General features: G+C 41.6%; 1 protein-coding gene across 1 annotated transcript in view; it reads right to left on the bottom strand.

Annotated features, from left to right (window-relative positions):
- Positions 1–26,271, bottom strand: part of CPAMD8 (C3 and PZP like alpha-2-macroglobulin domain containing 8) — a 64,979-nt gene extending 38,708 nt beyond the window's left edge. Inside the window, exons 1-17 of the mRNA XM_087701768.1 lie at positions 26,074–26,271; positions 22,178–22,329; positions 19,755–19,777; positions 17,541–17,706; positions 17,384–17,436; positions 15,544–15,561; positions 13,563–13,617; positions 13,263–13,376; positions 9,890–9,974; positions 9,066–9,174; positions 7,479–7,706; positions 5,642–5,812; positions 4,702–4,830; positions 3,792–3,951; positions 3,424–3,596; positions 3,162–3,311; positions 1,985–2,149 (exon numbers count right to left, since the gene is read on the bottom strand). Coding sequence (XP_087557894.1) covers positions 1,985–2,149; positions 3,162–3,311; positions 3,424–3,596; positions 3,792–3,951; positions 4,702–4,830; positions 5,642–5,812; positions 7,479–7,706; positions 9,066–9,174; positions 9,890–9,974; positions 13,263–13,376; positions 13,563–13,617; positions 15,544–15,561; positions 17,384–17,436; positions 17,541–17,706; positions 19,755–19,777; positions 22,178–22,329; positions 26,074–26,159 — 2,037 coding nt within the window. The 5' untranslated portion in view covers positions 26,160–26,271. The remainder of the gene's footprint in view (positions 1–1,984; positions 2,150–3,161; positions 3,312–3,423; positions 3,597–3,791; positions 3,952–4,701; positions 4,831–5,641; positions 5,813–7,478; positions 7,707–9,065; positions 9,175–9,889; positions 9,975–13,262; positions 13,377–13,562; positions 13,618–15,543; positions 15,562–17,383; positions 17,437–17,540; positions 17,707–19,754; positions 19,778–22,177; positions 22,330–26,073) is intronic.
- Positions 26,272–27,163: the final 892 nt, after the last annotated feature.

The raw sequence follows: 27,163 nt of genomic DNA on the forward strand, positions 1-27,163 counted from the left end.
TTTTTGTCTGATAGGAATTCACTTCCTTTGAATACTTCCTTGGGTAAAAACTGGTTACTAAAAGGAAGAGAATAGAAAAACTCATCCTTACTGGGGAATCGGTTTTCTTTTTCCTCCAAAAGCAGACAAGCCAGTCTTCCTTCTTTAGAAGGAATGCTTCTCCTATGGCTCTCTCAAAGGCCGCCAGTTTATTTTTGACTAAAAATTCTCTCTCTATTTCTCTCTCTCTCCCTCCCCCACCTTGTTTAAAAAGATCTGACTTGTTTGTTAATAGTCGTTTTTCTCTTTTCCCCTGATCAAAATGAAATCATTTCACACTGGGAACAGAAGAGGCTGTGTCCCTTCTGCCAAGCACGTAGGAGCCAATAACATTTTCACCTATGCTATCTCAGTTGACAGAACCTCTTTGGGGAAAGTGGCCTGTTTAGAGAAAGCGGAGAGCAGCATTTTGCTCTGAATGCCAAGGCCTCCTTCTCAAAGAATCTGAGCACAAGATGTACTGAGAAATTAACCTCTCACGCCACCTCCTTCCTCACCAAAGGAAAGCCTTCCCAACAGCCACAAATTCAGAATTCTCAGAACAGGGGAGGGGAAAGTTTCTCCATAATAAGGATACAAAGTTGATGGAACTTGACTGGAGGCATTTTCGGAACATATTTGAGTTTTCAATTGTGGAAGGATACAGCCTGTGGAATGGCTTCTAAGCATGAAAAGAACTAGCAACCGATGCAAAGAATGGTTGCCGAGTTCTGGGTGCCCTATCCCTGCCCCTCAAAAAAAACACACCTGAATGTATCAGCAATGTTCTTCAAAAAGGCTCCAGCTCTTTTCTAAGGTTGTCAAATTCTCATATGAAATCTAACTGATTCTATTTTCTTTGCACTATTTTAACTCCACTGTGCTTCCTGCCAGAGTATCAGGAACTCCCTAGCACTAATTACTATATGAGACCTGGCCCAAAGATATCGTTTATTGAAAAACCTACCCTAACCACCTAAAAGGCAACATTTTTCTGTTATATAAATATTCCCTATAATTGGAATATTTCTGTTTCTTTAAGGTTGCAAGATCCAGTGCAGGCAAGATGTTATTTCTACCCTAGAATTCTTTAGTACTGAGAATTGTTTCCTCATAATTACACTGATTAAAATAGCATTCCTTATAGCACTACACCATCCAGTGTTCTGCCTGAGAACCTTCTATAGTTCACTCACCATAATAAGAAGTTAAGAAGTACTGAATTGTTTACCTCTTATTCTATGCTAAGTTAGTGCTGAATTTCCCATTATTGTAATTTCCCTTAGAGAGCCTTCCAAAACTATGCAGTGTTAATTTATGTTTAAGAGTAACAGAAATGTTGAGAAACAACTTTAATTAGATGTTTCATTCTTTTTATTTGCTAAATAACACCCTCTATTGAAAACAGACAAAAGAATGGGAGAAAACCAGAAAAGAAAGCTCCTTTTCTTGGAAAGAGAAAGTAATGCTTGAGCAATTTAAGTTAAACAATTAAGGGGATAATTAATCACAAATCATACAGCCAAGATCAACAGATAAACAATAAGCTCCCAAACAGTGAATATTTAATTAAAGTCATGTAAGCTCTTAATGTGACATTTTGTAAATTTGTTACTCCAGATTAGTACAGTGTGGGTGTGAAAAAATTTATTTTTGCATCATTTATGATGGTGCAAAAATATGATATGCAATTTATTATATAACGTCTGCATCATCACCCATTAAATGTCACTGAATTAAAAAATGGTAATTCCAGAGAAAGGGATTGTTATAGATTGGTGAGTTCCTATGGTAGGAAAAGCAAGACAAGATTGAGTTTGCTCCATGCAGTGTGCTAAAGTGGATTGAATCTGTTATCTGTTAAGTTGTCCTGCTTTGACTATGCTCTCTGTCTGCTGGCAATTTTACAACTACCACAAAAGGCCCCACGCAGATGCCACACTTATGCAAGAAAGGAAGACCTCACCGTGAATGCACAGCGGGCATCTTTGGCAACGTCCCAGTGCCAGGGAAAGATAGAAGAACGACGCCGACGCTTGTGTAGTGTTGAGCCTGGCCACCAGAAGTGCCCTTCTTCTTTTGAAGTTCCAAAAGCATCAGATACATCATAATCTGCAAGTTCCTGGAAGATCTGCACAATGAGTTAACATAAGATTTGTCCATGAGCATGTCAGGGACTAATAAGTATCTTGCTGGAATACTGAAAGGTTCTGCTTTCCAGAAGTGATCAACAAAATCCAACTCTGATGTGTGAAAAATAACTGCAAGGTCTTCAAATTATAGTATGTATGGTACAGTCTTTCAGTGTATCTTAAGTAATCAGAGTTTTAAAAGAGATCATAACAAATGTTTCTTCACACAACAGGTAATTAATCTACACTGGCATAAAAGGCGGCAATGATCATAATTTTAAAGCAACGAATATGGTTTTGTAAGGAATAATGGTGCGTGTCTATCCATGATTTTGCTTGTACTGTAGCTTTCAGAGAGGCATTGGCTGCCTGCATAAGAAAACATTTATTTACCTTGGTCCAATCTATTAAAGCTATGGGCAACTTGAAGCCCTTTTCTGCTCCCTATAAGCAGCTTCTGACCCAATCTGAGAACTGAAATAACAGTTTCCTGCCAACTTCTTAATGCTTATAAAAAGCTTTCCAAATGCTCCTAAAATATCTAGGAAAACAATTATCACTCCTGCCCAGATGAAATGATATGTCCAAGCTACTATGGCCTTAGATCCTCCAAAAAATTGAAGTAAGGCTTCAGGCTATCCTATGTTTGCCCACCCTTATACTGGAGCTCAAATACTCTGGCCACCTAATGAGAAGGAAGGATTCACTGGAAAATAGCCTAATGTTGGGAACGACTGGGGGCAAAAGGGACAACAGAGAATAAGGTGGCTGGATGGAGTCACTGAAGCAGTCGGCGTGAGCTTAAATGGACTCCGGGGGATGGTAGAGTACAGGAAGCCTGGAGGAATGTTGTGAATGGGGTCACGATGCATCGGACACAACTTCATGACTAACAACAACAACAATACTGGAGTTATGTTTACATTCTTTCTAAAATGTCCTCACTTCCCTCTTGGACTCAGTAGTTTGATAGTACCAAAGCATTCCCACTCCCAAGAGGATGCTGTTCACCTGATCAGCTGTCAGCTGGAAGCCCGGCTTGAAGAGGTAAATGCTTTTGTCCACTGTGGCCAAACAAACACAACTTCCTTTTGCAGCTCGCACTGTAACAGATACGGAGTCACCCGGTCTGGTCTCATTTGCTGAAAATGCCACCGAAACCTGGCATTGAACATTAAGAGGAGGAGGAAGAGAAGAAAGGGAAGAACCACCATCACCCAGGATCCTTTGCCAAACAACCCAGGTGCACGACTAGCCATTCTATACTGGATACCTGATTCTCAAAGAAAGGCTTGACGGCAAACTGCAGATTATCTGCAACCCCTTCTCCATTCTCCCGCACGTAGTATGCAAGAAGACGGCCCAGGGGAGCCATGTTTGGAGTGACTGAGAAACAGACAGAAGTCATGCAGGTATTCAGTTCTGGAGCAGAAGAGCTGGTAAAATCTAAACAAGAAATAGGGTGGAAAATACACATATATTGATTAAAACCATGAGTTTTCAGGAGGCAGGATGAGCTGATTGTTCATTCCACCCAGAGGAGCTACTGACTGGCCACTCAAGGCAGAAAGCTACCCCTTTATAACCCTGCCTCAAACACACAGTCATGGCTGAGAAGTTAAGTAACGTAGACGTTCTTACCAGAAGATGCACCGGTGGCGGTTCTTTTGTTCCCCTCCCGAGTCTTGTTTCGAGGCAGCAGTCCTGAAAGAACAATGTTCCCCCGTGATACAACTTCGTAGTGGAGTGTGAAATTACACGGGCAAGTGGACTTCACAGCAACACATGCCTCCTCTCCCACCTGGAAAGAGAAAGGGGGCAACTGCAGCCATATAAAGGTTTGCTAACACCCTCTTCCCCTTCCTACCCAAGTGACTTTTCTGAAAGAAAAGCTGATCTGGTTGGCCTGACCAGCTCAAGGTTGACTCAGCCTTCCATCCTTCCAAGGTGGGTAAAATGAGGACCCAGATTGTTGGGGGCAATAAGCTGACTAAACCTCTTAAGAGAGGCTGTAAAGAACTGTGAAGTGGTATATAAGTCTAAGTGTTATTGCTATGATGGGTGGTGTAGTTTGACATATCTGGAGGACATGGATTTGAGGAAGGGGGCTTTGATTCAAAGGGTGGTATGGAACAAAGACTGAATTCCAGCATCACTGCTGACGGAAATGCCTTCTGAAACAATAGACCACATTTTCCTTAGGTCTTTTGGAACCTGGCATATCTTCCAAATCCACTCCATACTCAGGGGAAAGCAAAACAGAGCACAGCTCAGGATGCGAAGATACAGAGCAGTCTCATTGTTAAGAAAAGGCAGCCAAGGAATTCTGGCTATTGAGTGTTTCCCTGGAGCAAGATCAATTCCGAAAGCCAGCCAAAGTGGAACACCCAGCCAAAGCAGGCATGTTGGCTGCAGCCCAGCTTCCTCAACAGGGATATTAGTCATTCCAAGTGTACTGGACTGAGAACAGCAGGCAAAGACTCAGAGCAACCCATCAGATGCATCTTGAAAACTCTGAAAACAAGATGCCGACAGTTGCCTTGCATCTTACCAGAAAAGGCCTGTCTGGCATCTGAAGCTGGACGTGGCACTTGCTAGGTGAATACCAGCTGCTGATCGATAGGTAGTTGGGTAGATACTGATCTCCAACAGGCTTCCCATCAAGGGCTGTGACTTTGGTCTTGAGAAAGGTGGAAAGTAGAAAGTTACTTTCAAGGGCAACTTCTGAACTCCCAACACAACTTGCAGAGTTTGACCAGGCCGATCTAATCTTCCCCTAGATTCGACTCTGCGCTGTGGTTAACAGAACAGGAGGCAACCTTGCCAGATCTGGACTGAGACTGATACCCAGTGAAAACAATAGGAAAGATTTCTATAATTTCTTTCTCTTCCTCTCTGCACCCTAGATCAATATCCTTTTTTCTCCATTATTTTCTGTCTAATTAATGGACAGAATATGATTTCAATAAGCGGGAATCTTTGGAGAGCCTCAAAATAATCAAATGCTTCTTTGAACAGATTTTGTTTTCCTGCCTGGAATGAAAAGTATTAATCCATCTGATCATTTTGAACATTTGTCCCCATTTTGAACCCAACTATGGAAAAGAGCTTAATGTGATCTGATGTTGCTTCTGTTCACAGATCGTGGTTCCCTGGAACTCAGGTAGAAAACACACTTTCTTACCATTTATCCCATTCTCCATTTATCTGAAGATACCACCCCTGAATACAGAGCAGACACCCTCCTTTCACTGTAGCTTCCCCCGTGTTCTGTGGGTTCCTTCCCATTCCCATTCAGTTCAAAAATCCCCCCAGAAATCACACATTCACAAGGAAATTAAGAGGCTTAAGGATTAAGAAATCCCCCAATTAATGTTCTTAAAGAAAGTTGCCCCCATGTTCTCAACCCATTGGCCCCATTGACAAAGTGTGCCTTTGATGAGATTAATGGCAATTCCAGCCCACTAATCCTATCAAGGGCTTTCACCCACCTCCAGCCAGACGTACTGGACAGCAGGGGGGATGGAGGGGATTTCAAATTCCACCACACCGCTTCTGGACACTAACTCGCTTGTGTAAATGTTGTCCTTTGGAGTGAGTTCCGCTTTTACCCGGACAGTCACTCCATCCGCTGGACTCCCATCAGGATAAGTGACTTCAACCTGAAGAATCAGGAGACAAGTTAACATAGGTAGAGATGGGAAGAATCCCTGCTGACCTTCCTCCTCTAGACAGTATCATCTACTAGCAGGAAAATAAGCCATCAAACATAGAGTGGGCTGCTGCTAAAAAGGCAGACATGGGGAAATAACTGGCCTGAGCATGTGGAAGGGATGGTAAGCCATTGCAGTTCCTAACACATTCAGGACAGGAATGTCCATCCCCTCAGGGCATTCACAAAGCTGGCGGGGGAAAGGTGGCCAAAGGTCTAGTGAATTATAGTGCGGGTTGCTCTCTGTTAAGCCCTAGAGGTTAAGCAATTTTAATCCCCTGGAACCATTGTCCAGCTTGCTGCTTTAAGTCCAGTTGTAGAGGAGGACTGCAAGCCTCCTTCTTCAACATCACGTGAATCAAGAGGCATCAGTCCCCATCCCACCTTGCCTGCAAGGACAATGGGTAACATCTCCTAGGTTATCTTGAAAACTCAAGAGATTGGGTCAGGAGGGGGGAATCAGGGTAGCACACTTGTGCATAATGAAAAGTGATGGGGCTGCTAGACAAATCCTATGGAGTTCATAATTTGCTTTTTCCCACCGGCAATATCAACCTCATGGAAGACCTGCATTTGGGTTTTCCAAGAGACAGTATTCCCATAATATAAAAAGAAGAGGAGGAGGAAGAACAGGCTGTGCAGATGAGGTATCCATTCCTGCTGGCCATGGAAAAGCCTGGTTGTCAGGAAATGGTCCTGTGGTAGCCAACTGGGGCCCAACAAGTCTCTAGTCTCTGAGGCTCCTCTTCTACATGAGCTACAAAACCTTCGTAGAAGATCTTTTACTGCAGGGATTCCCAATCCCCGGGTTGTGGCCCACTACTGGGCTGCAGCCCATTCAGAACCAGGCCATGAAAGAGGGGGGAGGGGAGGAGCATGTATGCGCGCGCAGTTCCACTTGCACCTGCAGCAGATTACCAAGTGCATGCACACAGCTCCATTTGTGTGAGCAGCAGGCGTATATGCTTGCCGCTTGCTCAAATTAGCTGTGTGTGTGTGTGTGTGTGCGAGCGCGCGCGCGCGTGCTCACCTGACGCTCACATGGAACTATCTCTCCCCCACACTGGTCCTCAAAGCCAGAAAGTTTGAAGACCACTTTTCTACCAGCATAGGATGGAAAACACAAAATTCATACTTGGCCCAATTTCAGCCTACTTCTTTAGTGGTCTAGTGACAAATAAAGGCTCCGTTGTGAGGATGCGTCCTCAGTAAATATTTAATAGGGCACCTCTAGAATGTGGCAAGTAGGAAGGTTCCCTTGAGAAATCCACAAATGCTGAGAAGGGTGAAAGGAAAGAGAGGAAGAAGTTGTGAACCACAGTGGTGATGGATGCGCCATTGGGACCCCTTAAGGGACAATCTGGGCACAAATCATGTTGAAGGTCAATCTGTGGTCAGTAAAAGTCAATACCAACTTGATGGAACATAGTCAGTTATAATCAGGAAGAGAGAATGATCCTAGAGCGAGCAACAATTTGTCATCTTGCATCAGAATATTCCATTCTTTTAACCAAAACCAGGTAGTCTTATGTCCCTAAACCAGTACTTCCTCTGTCCTCTTAATGAAAAGTCTACTCTATGATGCTACAATCTTCCCGTTGCAATATCCTACTCACCTTCCCCTTATATGGCAAACCAGATTTGAACTGCTTCCGGGTATCTCTAGAATATTTTATGTCAATAAGCTGCTTCTGGACAGGGGTAGAGTCATCGAAGGTGACCTGCCTGCTCCCATCGGTGCTTGTTACTGTGGCCCAAATGTTCACAGTGCCTCTGAAATGCTCAGGGATGTCTGAAGGCATCATGTCTTTTACACATATGTCAAAATCCGCAGAACCATCAATCTGCCAGGAAATAATATGAAAAAGTAAACAATTAAAGAGGCTATATGTGCTTGTGGTAGTGGCAGGGGAAATATACTGTATTTTTTGGAGTATAAGACGCACCTTTTTCGCCTCAAAAAAGAGGCTGAAAGTCTGGGTGCATTTATACAATGAATACAGCATTTTTGGCCTCCTGAAACCCTGCCCCTTCACCAAAATGGTGAAGGCATAGCCTTTAGAAGACTTCCAAAGTGCTCCTTGGGGGCTGGGGAAGGCAGAAATGAGCAAAAAAATGGGCAGTTGTTTGCTCAATTTTGCCCCCCTCCCCAATCCCCAGGAGCACTCTATAAGGCTTCTAAAGGCTATTCATGCCCTTCGGAAAAAAAAACCAGGCCCATTTTTGTGAAAAACGGGCCTTTTTGGGGAGGTCTGCAGAGTGCAAAAACTTTTTTTTTAATTTGCCCATTCAAAATCTTGGTACGTCTTATACTCCAGTGTGTCTTATACTCCAAAAAATACAGTAACTACAGCGAATAGAAGGGGCATCATTTCTTCCAGATGCCAACAACTCAAATCAGGGAAACCAAGACCTCCTATTTTCTTTGGAGGACAGTGAAAATGCTGCCAGGGTCAAGAACAAATGTACTTAGGTTCTGGCATTTGGCTCAGTTGTCCTTATCTCTGGATAACTTAAACTAAATCCCAACTGAACACTAATGCCAGAAAAACCATAGTTTATTTCACTTTAAATAAGCATGTTGATGAATAAACTAGCAATTGAGGTGTGAATAATAGATGCTAGGAAGGACATCTGTGAAAGGTGGGGAGTGTCCAGAAAGTCAAGAAGCGCCTGTGACCTCATAATTGAAACCCCAACCCATTTTAAAATGGAGCATCTGCCATCTTGAATTTTTCACCCCTCCTCGTGGACATCCCAGAATTCCCAGTGGTGAAGAGAACCAGAAGTAGGGTAGCATTGCAGAGACCAGTAGTTTAGCTCTTAGAAACACATTTCTGAAATGAATATGCGCTGCTCTACTGTTCCACAGTAATGGTGATTTTATGAAAACCTAATGAAAATTTTTAAATAATGCTATGATTTTTTTTTTAAAAAGTCAATTAAATTTTAAAAAAGGAAAGTGCTTCAGTATCGGACAAAACCCCTACCGCCCACCATGAAGGCTGGAACACCCACTAGTGGGCGGTAGGGACCAGGTTGACTACCACTGGTCTAATCCATGGATGTGGCCTGGCTTCACCCATGTTATATAACCATGTGATCCACTGGAGTTGTAATATTCTTTAAAACTGTTAAATATTATTTCGCAGTCACCAAAATGTACCCCCCCCCTTGTTATTTACCGTAATCCCCTTACTCACTTCAGTGGTTTTAAGGACAGGATGCCCTGATTCGTGTCTGTAGTACCCCACTCCATTTACTGTCATGTTGATGGTCAGCTTCCCTGTCACTGGCTTCCCAAATGTGTACCTGGAACAGAAGCTCAACAATTATTATTTTTAGCTATTTTATTTCCAAGCTTAATTGCATGCATGCAAAGCTTTCTAAGACCATGTCAGATACTCTGAGTCACTGATTTTAGCCAACTCCTGTACCTTGCTATGTTCCTCCAGAAAGTCTCCAGGCCTGTTGCCAAGATACCTTTTCATTAAAGGTGCCCAGAAAAGGCTGAAAACCTTCGCATTCAGAGCAAAGCTCCCCAACCCTCCTTGCAGAAATTAAAGGGAGCCACAACTGGGAATCGTGTACCCAATTTGCCTAGCAGTTGAGTTTTGACAGCAAACAACATTTGTTCCATGCCACCCTTTGAATCAAACTCAGCAGTACTGTTAGAAGAAGAAATAAAAGATTAAAGGCAGTCCATCCAATGCTGAGAAGGACACCCAGAAAAAAATCCTAAGGGTAGAAACAAGAATGTGTCAGAAAAGGGCTGCTCTAACTTATTTCTGTCATTACCTACAACTGTTGCTGGCTTCAGTACAGCCCACGTGACCCCAACACATTGCGTCTGTGGGAAGAGGGCTCTTGAAAGTTCTCTATCTCAAGTTCAGTGACACAATGATTATCCATGATCGCCCATTCCACAAAAACCTGTTCAAACTATACAGTTCAGAAGAATCACAGGGATGTCAACAAAAACAGCAGGAAGCTACTCAAGTGAGCAGAAGGAACCGATCGTTCCTACCTGGCGTGGACGGTTCCCTTTTCACAAAACCCAAAGTCCCGAATATATCGTGGTGGATCAATACGCAGCTCAAACCTGGGTAAAACTAAAAAGAGGAGGGAAAAGTGAGCAAGAACAATGTGGAAATCTGATTGTGATAAGAAGTGACATGAGTAAGGCTATCAGGAAATCTTAACCTAAAAGTAAGAAAGCAGTTGAACTGAGAAATGTGTAATGAGGACTGAAAAAAGAGTGGAGAGATCCATAAGAGATCTATAATATAAAGAGATCTATAATAGACATGGAACTTCTGGACATCTTACCCCCCAAAGGGGAAAACCTAACCAGTGTCTACACAGTAAACTAAATATATCCCTAGCAATCAGCTATCTATTTGGGTAATCCAGTTTGATACTATCCCATAGCATAGCTGGAAATAGAATTCCAAAAATGATTCATTAAAAAAAATCCACAAAATGTAATGGTTCATTAAAGGAATCACACATTAAAGGAATCCTCTATTCACAAAGTCCAACTCTTCCATTCCTGTTTTAATCTTTTTGAATTGTCTTGTTTTTAACATGTTTCACAACTACAAGAAATAATTGAGCTGTAACATGACAGTAATCCAGCTAAAGGGTAACTTTTTTTTCAACTGTTTATAACTTCTGGCTGGATCACTTATTTTTCATAGCAGCTAATTACAATGCCTTGCCCTCCCACCCAAAAATGGATCAAGCCTGATTTTTTTCAGTTGGCGTAACAATTTGATTTTTTATTTTGGTGGGGGAAGTAAGACTGAAAACGTCATATGTTTAGGAGGCTTATTGCTGCCAAATTCCCATGGAATAATTTCAAATGGTGTGCTGGTTTACTTTTTAAAATGATGTTAAATACAACTATTTTTTCCCTCAAAAAGCTTCAAATGATGTGAAATAAAGTGCTCAGCCTAATGGAAGTATTCTCCCTGTTTTGACTGATACATTAGGCTGGTGTTTTTCAAACTTGGCAACTTTAAAGTATATGTATGTGAGCTCCCCATGCTGGTTGGAGAATTCTGGGAGCTGAAATACACATCTTAAAGTTGCGAAGTTTGAAAACACTTCTAGACCACGGACCTTCAAGCTTCTTCAGATTTCAAGACTGAATTAAATTTAAATATTTGATTAAAAATTTAAATAAAGAAAAAGTTCCCAGAACACCCAATCAAAAGGCAAAGCTCTAATGATGGGAAATTGGCTGTGTGTAAGCGAACTTTCTCTCCCTCCAATCAAGTTCTTGTGAAATCCACCAAACATAACCTGAAAAGGTCTTGGACTAAACAACTGGTCACTCATGAAAAATGAGCCTTCATTCAGTAATAAACAGTGTGGGAGGAGAGTCGCATTAATCAACATGAGCCAACAATCAGAATGAATGTAGTAGCCACTCTATGGAACAAAGAAAGCAAGGTGTAATTCATGAAAGCTTCTGCATTTTAATAAAATGTGTTACTTTGAAAGATCCTTCATTTCCTGACTGATTTTAATTTTAGTAAGGGGATGAAGTGTTCAGGATATAACAGGTAGTCCTCAACTTACAACAGTTCATTTACTGAGCATTCAAAGGTACAACACTGAAAAATGTGACAAATGACCATTTTCCACAGTTACAACCTTTGCAGCATCCTCATGACTATGTGATCAAAATTCAGATGCTCGGTAACTGGTTCCTTTTTATGATCACTGCTGTGTCCCAAGGTCATGTGATTACCTTTTGCAACCTTCTGACAAGCAAAGTCAATGGGGATGCCAGATTCACTTAAAAACCAGGTTACTAACTCATCAACTGCAATGATTCGTGTAACAATTGTGGCAAGAAATGTCATAAAATGAGGCAAAGATCTCTTAACATATGTCTCATTTAACAACAGAAATTTTGGGCTCAATAGTGGCTGTAAGTTGAGGACTACCTGTATTTCCAGCTTGCTGAAATTATTTATTTATAATAATTCTGATACTAAGTTTGCACTCCTCATGTTCCTCAAGCAGGGCTTGGACAATTCATGACACTTCATATAGTATGGCATATTTACATGTTGGTGTGACTGAAAGAATTTCCTCCTTTCCTTTCCCTTCCCTCTTTCCTTCTTTCCTTCCTTTATTAGCTGTTTCAATTCAGCAGAGCTACTTCAAAAGATATGCACATGTTCTTTTAAAATATTGAAGGATTGAAATTCTAAAATCTTATATGGTACAAAATAAAACGTAACAAAAGTTACTATAAAAACAAGGCCACTGAGACAGAAGATTCAAGCTTACATTAAGGTTCTAAATCATCATAAATCCCCTTTTAGGCCTTTCTTAAAAAGCAAGGTTTAAATGGTTCTCCTATTGTCTGGGGTTCTGAAATTCTGATTTCAGATTCTAAGCTATTTCAAGTGTGCAAGGCTGCACACTGAGGAGCTAAATTAGTTTCAGAAATAGACTTTTGAACGAAATAAGGTTGGAAAAGATATGGAAAAAAATACAGAGGAAAGTGGATGTTATAATCTCCATTTGGAAACGATAAAAGAAGCATAGAATGGAATGGAATAACTAGATATCGAGACAAGTTTACACAACTAATAAAAAGCAATCAGATATTACTAATGGTTTATGCAAAAAATAAATGGATTTTAAAATCTGGTACACCTTCCTGAGGTTATTTGTAGCACTTTTCCAAAACTGTTGATTTCCAAAGCAAGCCTTTCTAACATGGAAGTTTATAAAAGTCTAGAGGATATCAAATGGGTAGGAGAGAAGCAACTTGGAACCAGGGAGAAATTTCCTAACAGTTAGAACAATTAATTAGTGGAACAACTTTCTCCAGAAGTTGTGAATGCTCCAACACTGGAAGTTTTTAAGAAGAGGGTTTCCCGCCTAAGCAGAATCTAAGTAATAAAGATATTAATAAGAATATTAATAAGAATAACTGATGATGTACATTGCCATCACAGGTCAGGATGGTGATGTCCATTAATATTTAGGGTGTCCAGATCTGGAATAATCATTTGACTTTTCAACAAAGATTTGAGTAGCCATTTAACTTTTTAATTGTTTGGATGGCTTTAATTATTCCTTATTTGTCCACCATACTAAGTCTGAATATGAATGAATATACATATTACTGACAACCATAGTAAGTGCAATAATAGTAATCTGAGCACCACCAACTCAACAACTTTTTTCAGAAACTGTTTATATAGGAACATCTATACGGGGGGCTTCAACTGCATGGCCCCAGCTGCCTTTTTGATGGTTTTGATCCTACTCCACTGAAACACCTAATCTCTGGACTCATTCAAACATGATTATGACATCTCAAAAATAGTGTGTTTTTAAAACAAGTTCTAGCAGCTCTGCTATTCACTCACCATATTTTTGAACTTCAAATGATTTGTTATATGTGTATTCTTGCATTTCTACAAATATAAACCATTCTCCGAACACTGGTTGATCAGACAAAGGGAAGCTCATGTTCAGGATGCCTGCCAAAGAAAAGGAAGATCAGAGGAGATGAGCTACATTGGTGGCCCAATTTCCTTAAGGGATCACAACCAGAAAATAGAAGAGCCAAAGGATTCATCCTTATTTCTTTAATCAATTTGCCTCTCACCCTTTCTCTTTGAAGCTCTGGGCAGTGGGATGCTCAGTTGTGACAGTCTAAAACTCACCACAACAAATTGGCTTGAGGTTTTTCCATTCTACCATCCGAGACCCTCGGGGATCCTATGAAAAGAGATGCATTTCTTATATTGGTCTTTGTTACCAATATCTAAATATCTTTTTACTACACCATTTGAAAATGTAAAAACAATTCCCCAGAACCGGAATATGTATAATTTCACACATTGGCTCAATGAGATTGGTGGCATCAAAGTCTACCCTTTGCCCAAAAATAAGACCTCCCATATAATAAGCCCAATTGGACTTTTGAGCGCATGCGCTACAATAAGCCCTCTCCTGAAAATAAGCCTTCCCAAAAATATTGTAACACAGCAGCAGCCATGAAGTGACCACGCTCGCTGCCTCCTGCACTTCAAAAATAATAAGACCTCCCCGAAAATAAGGCCAAGCGCTTATTTCGGGAGTCAAAAGAAAATAAGACCCTGCCTTATTTTCAGGGAAACACGGTAATAATAAATAAATAATAAAAATACATCACAATTTTTGCTTAGTGGGCTAAGTGGGCCCAGTCACTAACATTTATAAGCCATGGCACAGCATAGATGAATAGAGACAACTAACACTTTTTTAGATGAATTATAATTAAGGAAATTTTGGCACACAATGTTAACATGCAAACCAGGTTTATATTTACTTGACTCTAATATCTTATTATATATAAACAGAAACTCATCAGATATGCCATGTTTCTTTCTTTAACTGAATGAAGTGAAGGTGAACCTATGACAATGTTTTGGTGACATGGCAGCAGAATAACATAACAACATAGTTGGAAGGGACCTCCGAGATCTTCTAGTCAAACCCCTGCCTCAAGCAGGAGACCCTACAGCATTTCAGACAAATGGCTGTCCAGTCTCTTCTTAAAAACCTCCACTGATCGAACATCCACAACTTCTGAAGGCACCCAACAACAACTATTTTACTTATTTATTAAATTTGCTTGCCACCCATCTTGCCACAAGGTGACTCTGAGCAGTTCAGAACATTAAACTATCCTTGAAAGCATGCCCATAGTCTGGTGATTTTGTGTTGTGAAGGCAACGTAAGAATTGGAGATGTGGAGGCTACGTAAGAATGAGGTCTGTTCTTGTGCAGCCTCTGGATGTTCTGGAAGTTGTGTGTGAGAGAGAGAGAGCAAGTGCTCTTGTGAGGACTCTGGACTCTCTGGAAAAAATCACATGAGAATGGGGCATGCTTTCATTCAATTTTCAGAGGCTACAGAGGCCACGGAAAAGCCTTCTCCAAGCTACTTTAGAGACAAAGTCCTCATGGGACCTGGAGCAGCCTCAGGTAGGCCGTAGGGGCCTCTCAACAGAAAGAGAACACTATCCAACGGTAAACCGCACACTTCGTGGAATGGTGTGAGGTGGCCTTTTTGAATGGCAGTTGGTGAGGCTAGGGCTGAAGTAAATGACCAGGCCTCCATGATCTACTTCAGGCCAAATCTCAACGCTGCTGCCAACTGTCGCTGCTCAGGGTAGCTTAGATAAGGTGGGGGTGGGGGTGGGGGAGAAGATAGAGAATTGTTTCTCTTAAGTTCAGGGGATCCCATGTTAGCAGAATCAAATTAGGCATTTTCCAAGTTTCTGACACGCCGAGCCCAAACGTTTCACCATCACAGGCCTGTGCCAAGCAATTCCTTGAAAATGATAGTGAAGGTAATTGGGTCGTTGTGTTCATTAACTTTTTAGCGGGAAAATTAATTCCTCAAGCACAACTTTTATAGAATTTTGAAAGTATCGTGCGTGTGTCTGTGTGTAGAGGGCAGAAATCAGGGCACCCATAAAGGTCAAAAAAGTCAACATGGCATTTTGTGATCAAGATCTCATCCCTTTTTTATGGGCATTGCACATACAATACTTTAAAAAGGGGGAAGGGGGGGTGTCCTTCCGTCTTGATTTTATCAATGCCTCTGTCGACACCCCTGAAGAAAATACTCTAATAGTTTGGGTCTTGAGAGATACTCACCAGCACATAAGCTTCAATCTGAAAGAAAACAAAGAGAGAATTAAATAGCTTTATTCCACTAGGCACTGTGGCACTAAACGCGAGCTTATTTAATTATTTTGGTTTTTAAAAACTATTCAACAGCCAAAGCTATATGGACAGTTCCTACTAAAATGCTGCCAAAAAATACAATTTAAGTAAAAGGATACACAGCAAAATGTAAAATAAAAACACTACATAAACTAGGCAGCTGCAAATAGGTAACTCAAAATCTATGCATTATTAAAGTACAATTAGAACCAGGATAAAAAAGCTGGGAAAATGAAGAAGTCTTCACCTGGCATGGAAATTTGTTTGTTTGTTTAATTTATTGAAATGCAATGCAATGCAAAGCAATGCAATGAAGCTAATGTAGGCACCAGTCAAGCCGTTCTGATGAAATAATTCCATAAGTAAGGTGCTCACACACAAAAATATCTCTCCTCTTTATAGAGGTCACCTCAATTCCTTGGATTCTTTCCTTTCATTTTCCAAAATTAGAAAAAAAATATCTTTCTTATGGGAAAGAGCCAACATGTCTTTCCTAAATAAATTGTTTTATTTTATCTGGCACACACATGAGACTCCCTCTTTAACAAGCAAAACTAGAGACAGCAACTCCATTGCTAAGTGACACAATTCCTTAAGTGACACATTTCATGACTCTGATGTATTTATATCATCACTTCAGCTGCAGTTGTTAAGCAAATCACTGCAGGTTGTTAAGCAAGACTGCATGCCCTCAATTTTAGGTTTTAGCACTGACTATAAACATACGAACAGTTTTTCCCCAAACGCCATCACTCTGCTAAACAAATATTTCCCTCAATACTGTCAAACTATTTACAAAGTCTGCATTACTATTACTATTAATCTTCTCATCGTTCCTATCAGCCATCTCCTCCCACTTATGACTGTAACTTTGTTGCTTGTATCCTTATGATTTATATTGATTGTTTTCTAGTATGATTTGATTGCTTATTTGTGACTATCATTAAGCGCTGAACCTTATGATTCTTGATGAATGTATCTTTTAACCACTGAGGTGGCTCAGTGGTTAAATGCAGCACTGCAGGCTACTGCTAGATCAGCAGGTCAGCGGTTCAAATCTCACCGGCTCAGGGTTGACTCAGCCTTCCATCCTTCCGAGGTGGGTAAAATGAGGACCCAGATTGTTGGGGGCAATATGCTGACTCTCTGTAAACCGCTTAGAGAGGCCTGAAAGGCCTATGAAGCGGTATATAAGTCTACTGCTATTGCTATCTTTTCTTTTTATGTACACTGAGAGCACATGCACCAAAGACAAATTCCTTGTGTGTCTAATCACTCTTGGCCAATAAATGATTCTATTCTGTTCTGTTCTATTCTATTCTTAGAAGCCAGTTGTGAAGCATGGGACACTACAACCACTGTAAATACGCCATGGTTGCAAAGCAACCCAATGTTGATTGAATGATGGCGGAGATGCTGTTATAGTCATAAATGCAAGGATGGGTCACAAAGTTACTTTTTCAGCACCATCGTAACTTCAAATGGTCACTAAATAGGGTAATTGTTACCTGAGGTCTACCTGTATTATTCTCTACTTCAAGAGCAGTCTCTCAAGTCTTAAGTAAAGACTGATTTTCCCCACTGGCTGTCAGCCAAGATCCTTCTCAAATGAAATGAATCTAGACCAGTGTTTCTCAATCTCATAAGATATGCAGACTTCAATTCCCAGAATTGTCCAGTCAACTCCTAGAATTCTCCAACCAGATGCACTGATCTAGCCTACATCTATGAAATACGGATTCTTAACTCCCAAGCTTAAGGAAATCCTTACCTTCTCGTTGATTGGTTGCAAATCTGGGTTCACGGTAAACAGATTGATCAGCACTAAAAAAGAAAAGAAAAACATAATCAGGGAGAATCAAAATCACCCCAGCACAAAACATCAGGCTCCTGCTGACTCAATCAATGCTCCCGTGCAATGCTCTCACCTTTCTGCTTTGGCCTGTACACCGACTTATCTGTCTGAATGAAGACTGAAGCGCCTTTGCTATCAATAGTCACGGTAGTATAGTTGTGGAAGATGTAGCCCTCCTCAGCCAAGTGATGGTTGCCCCACACTTTTACCTGAGCCTGGCCCCGAAGTCCTGAGGGAACCTAGGAGACAAATCCAGGATGGAACTTGGATTTATGACTATTAGTCTTGGGCAGAACTAATTCTAGCAGAGATCCTAAAAACGTTACACTGAATAAGTTCCCTGTCCTTTTTAACAGCTTAGATCAGTGTTCCTCAACCATGGCAACTTAAAATGGACTTCAATTCCCAGAATTCCCCAGCCAGCATGATTAGCTAGGGAATTATAGAAGATAATTCCAGCGGTCTTACGTTTGCTAAGGTTTAGAGAAACATTCATTCAGATCAATAGGAACGCAAACTCCAAGATGATTTGACAAAGCATTTTCACAGTCAACCCAGACCTCTTGCTTCTTAATTTCTCCACCACTGCTTTTCCAAACTTTCACTCCACCATATTCTTTCCATGTTCTTTCTGTTTTCTCATTATAGGCAACACATTTTGTTTTCTTGCCTTTCCCTTCGTTTTTCCAAGACAGAGAAATGCTGAATTTGGGGACCTTCTTGGTTTTCTATCTGTGGATACAACTCTATGTCATTACTTCAGATCAGGAAGGGAGAACTCTGTTCCTCAAGAAATGTCTTTTGGTGGTTTAAGGCTGGATGAAGAACCTAAAGCAAGCAAAGACTAGAATCCAAAGTGGACAGGACCACACAGTATCCCTTTTCTAGCATCTTCTTTCTCTGCAAAAGAGGAAGATTCTTGCCATATGTCTAACACGATTTTTTGGAAATGGTGCTTTAAAGGTTACCTATACTCATAGAGCTAGATGGTAATCCTAGTTTGTTACAGGTTTTCAAAATATATCATAAATGAAACATTTGGCTTGTCAAGTTTCAGAGAAGCTTTCTCCAATCTGTCACTCTTCGATAATTTGGACTGGAGTTCCTAGGAATAAGAAACATGGGAGGTATGCTCCAAAATACCTGAAGATCAATGGCTCAGAGAAGATGCAGAAATGGTTGAATAAACCGAATTACAAGAAAGAGTAATGAGCTTTTCTCAGCAATATCACGCATGAGTAAATGGATAACATTCTTGGAATGAATGTATACTTTATTTGAGTGGGTAGAAATCTGTTCTCGTAAAAATACTTCATTTATAAAGCAGAAAGAAAGCAATAAAATAATAATAATACACACCCATTAGATTGTAGATGCTGTTTCTTTCCAAATGCTAGCCCAGTTATTTATATAGAAATGAATACAATTCTAAGAGTGCAATCTGACCAGCAGTTAAGATCTGTCAACAACTATATAAGTTCAGATCCCATACTAAATTAGACAGCCAACATAATCTACTTTGCAAGATTCTAACTCCAACAAGCAAAGCAAATGCAGTATATAAACATGGCCTAATGCAGGAAGAGGGTTGCTAACATATTCAGAGCAGGGCATTCAGTTCAGATTTGGCTTCTGTGGGACCCAGAAGTGGACTGTCTGTTTAAGCAAAACAGAGCAGCTTAGTCCACCTATCAGAAGCAGATCAATAGCCATTTTCAAGGTTTTCCAGCAACCGCAAATTCTGCTACAACTGCAAACAGCAGCAGCATTTCACCGCGGAGGCTAGGGTGAGACTGGACCAGAGCTGAGATGGTCAATGATAGGTCCACCATCTGACCTCTTGGCAATGGCTGAAGGAGTTGGTATGTGCTGCTTTGAAAGAACTCGCATTCAGAGATGCTGCCAAGGAATGTGTGGTCTTAGTCGCAGCCACCCTGAAGAAATGCTGCAGTCACTGTTGCCAAGGTTCCAGACCAAGTTCAGAGTAAACCCATTCCTTGAGCAGCAAAAAAATAATGGGACTGGCACACACTTCACTCGAGCAAGCAATATTCAAAGAGAGCTAAAACGAAGCACAAAAGCCTGGAAGGGGGAGAAATGTGGGAACCATCCAAAAGATGTCCTGTGAAACTGATGGTTTAAACGACAAAGGACGATTTCTTTTCAGGGCACAAGGGCAGCCAATTTTATCTCTTGTATCCTAAAAGCGAAAAGTAGCCATTCAATTCCACAAGCTTCTGTTCAATTGTAAGTACCTGATAGTTCCAACTAAGTTATAAGAACTCACCTTAAGCTTGATTGTTCCTTTACCTGCAAGATAAAGGAAAAGGGGTGAGGAATCATTATTTTTCTCCCACTGAAGTCCCATAAAGATAAATATTTTGACTATTTTCCTATTTTAATACAAATGGGTAACAAACCTAGCACAGATATTCAGCAAAAATATAAATGTGTTTGTTCTGGCTATAATTGCCAGTTCAGCTGCAAGATAATCAACAAGCCTTGGCAAAAAAAAAACAAAAAAACCCAAGGTCCATGGTTATCCTTGGCATGAGCATCATCTCTCAACTAGGAATACCAGAAGGACAGGGTGAGGGCTCAGCCATGTACAAAGCAATCCACTCCGGAGATAGGGATCAGGGTGATATTCTTGAGCTAAACTCCCAATAACATATTAAATCAAAATTCAATCCATATTGAATTCTACAGTATAATGCAATATTGGGTTTTCAATTTCAATTATATCGAATGTAAAGGATGTATGTTAGTGCTTTCATTTTTATAATTGTAATGTACAATGAAGACGGCATTTAATTTCGTTGTACCATGTGCAATGACAATAAAGTAAACTAAACTTAACATAAATGTCAAACCCCAAAGACTTCTGTTGCAGCTTTAAACTTGTCCATAAATGCTACATTTGCAATAGCTGGAAGAGGAAAGGACATGCAAGCACCTTTTGTGGGACACAACAAGAGTCAAAAGCAGCTGTTTGTGGCAAAGATGACAACGAAAAACAGCTGCTATCAACAAAGCCTTTTGGATGAATGAGCTACAATTTTAAAGCTTCTTCAGTTCTCATACTGTTGTGAAAACTTCTGCTGGCATACGACACTTAGATAATGGAATTACTTATAAAGTACATGATTCACTTTGGAATGATACATTTCAAGGGTATTTTTAAATAATTGACATACAAGCTGCCAAAGAAAGATGCTCCATGGCTTTCCGGTTTTAATTTCAGGAATGTTGGCCTGCATAATCGTAGAAGATTTGTTTGTAATCTCTACTTTTTGAATTACTGTATGAGTCGCAAAAATATTTAAATTTTAATGGCATCTTCTTTCCCAGAACTGGAAGACTGATTTCGGGACCACAAGCATCCTTATAGAAAATAAATTATAGCAAATTCTTTTAAAAAGGAATTAAGAGAGGGAGACATATCTGGGAATAGAGTTTAGCTTTTCAGGCTATAATCCCATGCCTGCTTTTCTGAAAGTAAGTCCCATGAAGAACAGTAGTATTTATTTCTGGGGGGGAAATAAGCACATTTTTTTTTTGCTTATTGTTTTTTTGCAAAATAATTTACTCATTTTCCGCAATGCTTAGTTTAGACTTTTGTTGACAACCATAGTAAAGTGGTAAAGTCACACTTCTTTATGAACTGACATTGCTAATATTTGACTTTCTGACTATTGCTATCTACTTCTAATTTTGCATTAAGGACATTAGAAGAAATATAGAACTGACAAAATGGTACAAATAGCTATAAAAACATCTAAAACTCTAGTCCTTTACAATCAGGAAAACTCACACTTAAATCTAGGTGATACATATTTGTATCACTAAATGAAATACTGAGCTTGTATCATTAGTATTGTGCTGCTGCTGCTGTTGTTGTTATTATAGTGATGGACTTGCAGTACACAACAGAAGCATTCAGGCAAAGGATGAATTGGGTTATGAACACAACAAATTGGGTATCAGATATCCAATAAAGCAGTGTTTCTTAGCCTTGGCCCCTGACAATACGTGGACTTCAACTCCCAGAATTCTCCAACCAGCAAAGTTGGCTGGGGAATTCTGGGAGTTGAAGTCCACCCATCTTCAAGGATCCATGGTTAAGAAACATTGCAATATAGTAGTCCACAAAACTGTTTTTCCTTGATGGATCCAAATAGCTTTGCTCTAGTCTACTATCATGTTTCCCTGAAAATAAAACCTGGACTTGGGGTTGTGTGTGTGTGTGTTTGTTTGTTTTTTGGCCTCCAAAAGAGGCTTTAGGTCTTCTTTTGGGGAAATGTCTTCCACTGTCTTATCTCGCAATGGCGGCACTGACAGCCCTGCCTAGCAGGAGCTCATGTGGCTACTGCCAGCCCACTTCTTCTGCAACCGTTTGCTGCCACTTACACACGGCACCCCCAGCTGACCTTTCGCCAGCAGAGGCCTTCAGGAAAGGCCTCTGCAGCCAAGAAGCAGGCTCCAGATTGATGCACGCAGCGCCCTGCCCTCTGTTTTACTGTCAGAGGTCTTCACGAGGCTCTGGATTGACATGTACAGCACACCCCCCAAGCCCCGTTTTGCCACCAGAGGCCTTTCCTGAAGGATACGTGTAAAAATCAAGGTAGGGCTTATTTTTGGGATAGGTCTTGTTTTCAGGAAAATACAGCATCATTCAATTATGTACTGTATACATGAATGGCAGCCTACCTAGAATTGCTCCATGGGCATGAGCCACCATCTCTCCTTTGACAACGAGTTGGATCTGGACCGTTGTCTCCCTTACTGGATTAAAAATAGTCACACTAATAGATTCTTCCACACCAGATCGGAAAACAGAAGGAACCGCAATCAAGTAGCCCCTGGAAAAAGGGGGAAAAAATCAAAAGTCAACACAAGAACATCGTGTGTATTTTGTAAAACTGCTCCTCCCATCTGTAGGGATGCGCAAAAGAAGAGAGGGATGAAAAAAAAAAGAGAGAGATTTCACGGCAATGAAAAGTTGTGCTTATCTTGGAAACTATTGTACAGACTTCAGGATTATTCCACCCAAGGGATCTGGAAAAAGAAAGTTTGGTGAAAAGGAAGCAGAGGCTGTAATAACCATCCATTATCCCAAGGATTTTGTACAGTAACACAGATGCGAGGCAGTACTAACATTTCTCATTTGCTATTGGGGAGGAAAGGCAAGAAACGATAAAACCTGATCGATGCTCTCAAAAACGGACATGACTGCTTTTCTTAATTTTTCTCCCTTCCTCTCAAACACACACACAAAGACACACAGAGTACCATACTTACAAAAGGTCCGTTAAAGAGAACTTCTAAAGACTATTAGGTAATAGATAGGGACTCTGAAACATATTTCATGAGGGAGGCTGCCGGATGGATTAGATTTAAATCAAGTTGATTTAAACCATGATTTAAATCACTAGTAAAAAGGCTTGATTTAAATCAACTCGATTTAAATCATAATTTTTAAAGAGCAACCGTCATCTCTGCCCCGCAGCAGCTCTTCCTCTGACCTGCTGTTGACTTCCTTGGTTGACTCACCAAGAGTCCCAATATTGCAGAATATATAGCCTCCTCATGCTACATAACTAAGCTCCATTTCATGCTGAATAAACTAAATTATTCACATATCTTAAATAGGAAACTATCTTTAGATAGATTTTTTACTCCAAAAGCATTTTATTAAAATAAATTTGATTTTAAAAAAATCTGATTTATTTATTTATTTATCCATCCTGGAAGGCTGGAATTTGAGAAGTTTGTGATTGCATTAAAAGATGAAGGAATCCTGAATGGATTTAGAGCCAAGGTGGCGCAGTGGTTAAATGCAGCACTGCAGGCTACTGCTAGATCAGCAGGTCAGCGGTTCAAATCCCACCGGCTCAGGGTTGACTCAGCCTTCCATCCTTCCGAGGTGGGTAAAATGAGGACCCAGATTGTTGGGGGCAATATGCTGACTCTCTGTAAACCGCTTAGAGAGGCCTGAAAGGCCTATGAAGCGGTATATAAGTCTACTGCTATTGCTATTGCTATTGCTCAAGAAGTCTCGCATCCCCCTTGATCTCATTCCCCCCCCCTCGAGTAAAAAATAATTCTGTGTTTATGGGAGGAATCTTAAAGGTCCCCTGTTGCTATTTAAATTGTCCTGTTGGCTCTCCTGGCCATGGTCATACTTATCAAGTTTTGGTCTATTGTTTCATTCTTCTGGCATAAGGCCAGAAGCGTTCTCTATCTTCTGTTACAAGGCTAAGATAGTGTGTATTAACTACTCATACTTTAGAGCTTCACAAAAGGCTGAACCATATTCTCAGGTTCTTGCAGAATTATTTATGCCCTCCGTGTGACATCATGATATCCATCAGCTTCCCTCACCCGCTTCTACCGCTCTCTGAAGACCCTTCACGGAAGACAGCTCTTCATGTCACACGCTTTAAAATATATATTTAACTAGTTGTTTCGTTTTGGCCCAGCCCTTGGGTCTCTCTAACTGGAGATTAATAGGCACCCCAGGGGTTGAGGGTCATGCTATTTTATAGCTCCCAACCCTGTCTTTTTTCAAATTCCAACTCTTGTGTTTCTTCCTCAGCAGGATGCATTGCCATGGAGATCCCATTACAACTGCAAAAGTTCAGATCTCCTGGGTGTGCATCATGCAGATTGTGTTGGGCATGCTAAGAACCAGGGAGGGTAGGATATAGCATGTTTTCCTCATATTACCAGGCTAAAAATACATATTTCATTTTCTAATTGTAAATCTTTGGCCATGTTTTCTGTATCAGGAGGGGGTGGGATGGAGAGAGGAATAAAAAAAATATACATCTGCTTCTATTAGGCAAACAGCTGTGAGTGGCCACATCCACTGTGGGCGATGATCCCATATGGGGAACACATGTCGTTTAAAATTCTTCTTCCAATATGTTGTCATTGTCTTGCAAATGGCATTGTTCTGCTCCTAAAAGTCACCGCACTTAAAAAATATACATCATCACTGTTCCATCTTTTTGTAAATCGAGCATTTCTGACTTTTTTTTTTTTTTTGGCTTAGGGCTTAGAAAGAGTCACACCAAGAATGTACATTGCACAGAAATGCAGTCACAAACCCTAGGACAGCATCTGACTTGCTAACTGTTTTGACAGATCTTAAAAGGAAAGGTATTGCCTTTGGAATCCGTACAGGCTGAAGCATTTAGTCACTGAGAAGGAATTGCTAAAGGCACCTCGAGAACCTAACTTTGCATCGTTACCAGCTTGGTGTGCCTTCGCTACATCCTAAAACAAAGCATAAAGTTTATTAACCTTGCTTTGGGAACTGGTTTGAGAATTAGGCAATATTCACCAGCGCCCCAGCTTGTGGGGGAATAGATGTGTTGCCGGGAACAAACATAATGTACAAAGAGGGTCTCAGAATTTAAAGCTTATACACTCAGCTTAGAAGCAAAATGTCATGTGCTCCTCACAAAGGAAGTGTCAGAGGCTGTTTAATACTTAACATTTGGGAAGGAGTTACAACCAAGTAACCTGGTGCGACAAACTTGATTGTAGGGTAATGAAAGGTGGTGGGTGAGTGGGGAATAGCATGCAATGATTTCTGCATAATTTATCATAGGCAATGATTTTTGCATAATTTATCTCAGAAAAACAAAAGTACTTGCTAGTTACCAAAGAAATCTGGCGTTTCACAAGTCATACTTTCTGCATCCTCTCCCAGAAATGTCTCTCTCCTTCCTTAGTACAGGTCTCCTGCGTGAGCAGGGGGTTGGACTAGATGACTTCCAAGGTCCCTTCCAACTCTGTTACTGTTAAGTTTAAGCTAGCTAGCCAATGAATGTTCCTCTGAACTGAGTTTAGGTACATATCCAGGCTTCTGTTAGCAGATCATTTGGAAACAAGGAAGGCAGCCTGGAGAACCTCACAGAATTAGGTGACCTACCACAACAAGCACTTTTCAAATTCTACACAATTCAGGCCAGAAGTGGGATGTCAAAACCCACCCCTCTCCCCTTGCTTGCTTTTCGATGCTACCACATCAGATGGCAAGGGCAGAATTAAGCCAGATTAATTGTTCTCAATCCAATCCCTGAATTAGACCCCCGCCCAATCGGATTGTTTGGTTGGAAACGAACAATCAAACCCATCCCAAATCTAAGCCTGGGAACACAGCTTTTAACATTTGTTAAACTGATAAGCCCTACTGTTAAGGACAGCAAAGACGCGTTTTTGAATCAACGCAAACAGCGTGCAACTTTGTATGGACCACAACTCATCTCTCATAGGACCGGCCCAGATGCGTAAAATCTGCTCGCTAAAAACATGTGCGTGTGAACGCGCGCGATTGCACAAATTATAGCCTTCCTCTTCGGATGTCCCTGTGTCTTTTGCAGCCCGGAGATTGCCAGAAAGGAAGGCGGTCAAGGTGCTCTCTGCGTATGCCTTGCGACCACCCCGGCAAGCAGAGCCCTACTCAGAAAGACTCTTCCTGGCGCGGGAGGCTCGGCTTGAAAAGGAAAGAGAAGGAGAGAGGCGGAATACGGAGCCGTTGCTGGGTGCGCTTTGTTCGGGGAACGGCATCCCGAGGGCTGCGCGTAGCTACTCACTGCCTGGGCGGGCTCGGGGCGCCGATCTCGCCGAAGCTGCACAAGGGCAGGAGCAGAAGAATCCAGCAGAGGCGGCCGCCGGGCATGGCGCGCTGGGTCCGGGCGCCCTTTGTTCCCTCGGGACGGCCGGAGCAGAAGATGGAGCGGGAAGGATGCCGAGCTCGGCAGCCAGCAGCCGCCCCGTCCGAGCAGCGCCGGGCTTCTTCCCCACAGTAGCAGCAGAGCGAGATCCCAGCCACTAGCTCAGCCTCCGGCTCTGGCTGTCCCGGCCCCGCAGCTCCGCCGGTGCCTTGCTTCTTCCGCAGCCCCGCCTCGATCCGGGGGCCCTGCCTAATACCTCCCCCGCCCCGCCCCCGGCACCTCCTCCGACCGCCCCGCGCCCCTCGGCTTTCCTTGGCTTGGGATGAGGGGGAGCGGAGCGGGCAGAGAAGGGGCGGCCGAGGATCGCCACTCCGGACTCGGGCCGGTGTTTGCTGGCAGCTGCACGGGTTGACTGATGCACCAAGGCAGGAAGGAGGGCGCTGGGCTCGGTTGTGCCCGAAAGAGAAAAGTTTGCTCAGAGGGCCTCGGAAGCATCTTCCCCGCGCCCGCCTCGCTCGATTCCGGCGTCTGAAAGAGCTGAGCTCCGCTTCTATAAGCAGCGTTTCCCGAGCTGAGTAGCTTTTAAGATGCGTGGACTCCAACTCCCAGAATTCCCCAGTCAGCATAAGTTGGCTGACTCGGGAATTCCGGGAGATGGGAGTCCGAATCTTATTTATTTTCACTGTTGAAAATAAAGCTTGCCTTCAGAAGTTGTGAATGTTCTGACCCTGGAAGTTTTTAAGAAGAGGTTGGAGAACCATTTGTCTGAAGTTATATAGGGTTTCCTGCCTGAGCAGGGGGGTTCGACTAGAAGACCTCCAAGGTTCTTTCCAACTCTGTTATATCTCCTTGGACAGTAAAGGTGACTAACAAGCAAGTGCTGGGATACGTAATATCAGACTTATCACTAGAAGGCAAAATCACAAACTACATCTCACTTTGGATATTCACTGGAAAAAAGACAATTATGTTTGGAAGAGTTAGTGGCAAAAGGAAACCAAAAAACACA

Source organism: Thamnophis sirtalis, unplaced genomic scaffold, assembly GCF_051295495.1.
Source record: "Thamnophis sirtalis isolate CommonGarterSnake01/CBP01778 unplaced genomic scaffold, rThaSir2_p1.2 scaffold_1, whole genome shotgun sequence".
NCBI classification, from domain to species: domain Eukaryota; kingdom Metazoa; phylum Chordata; class Lepidosauria; order Squamata; family Natricidae; genus Thamnophis; species Thamnophis sirtalis.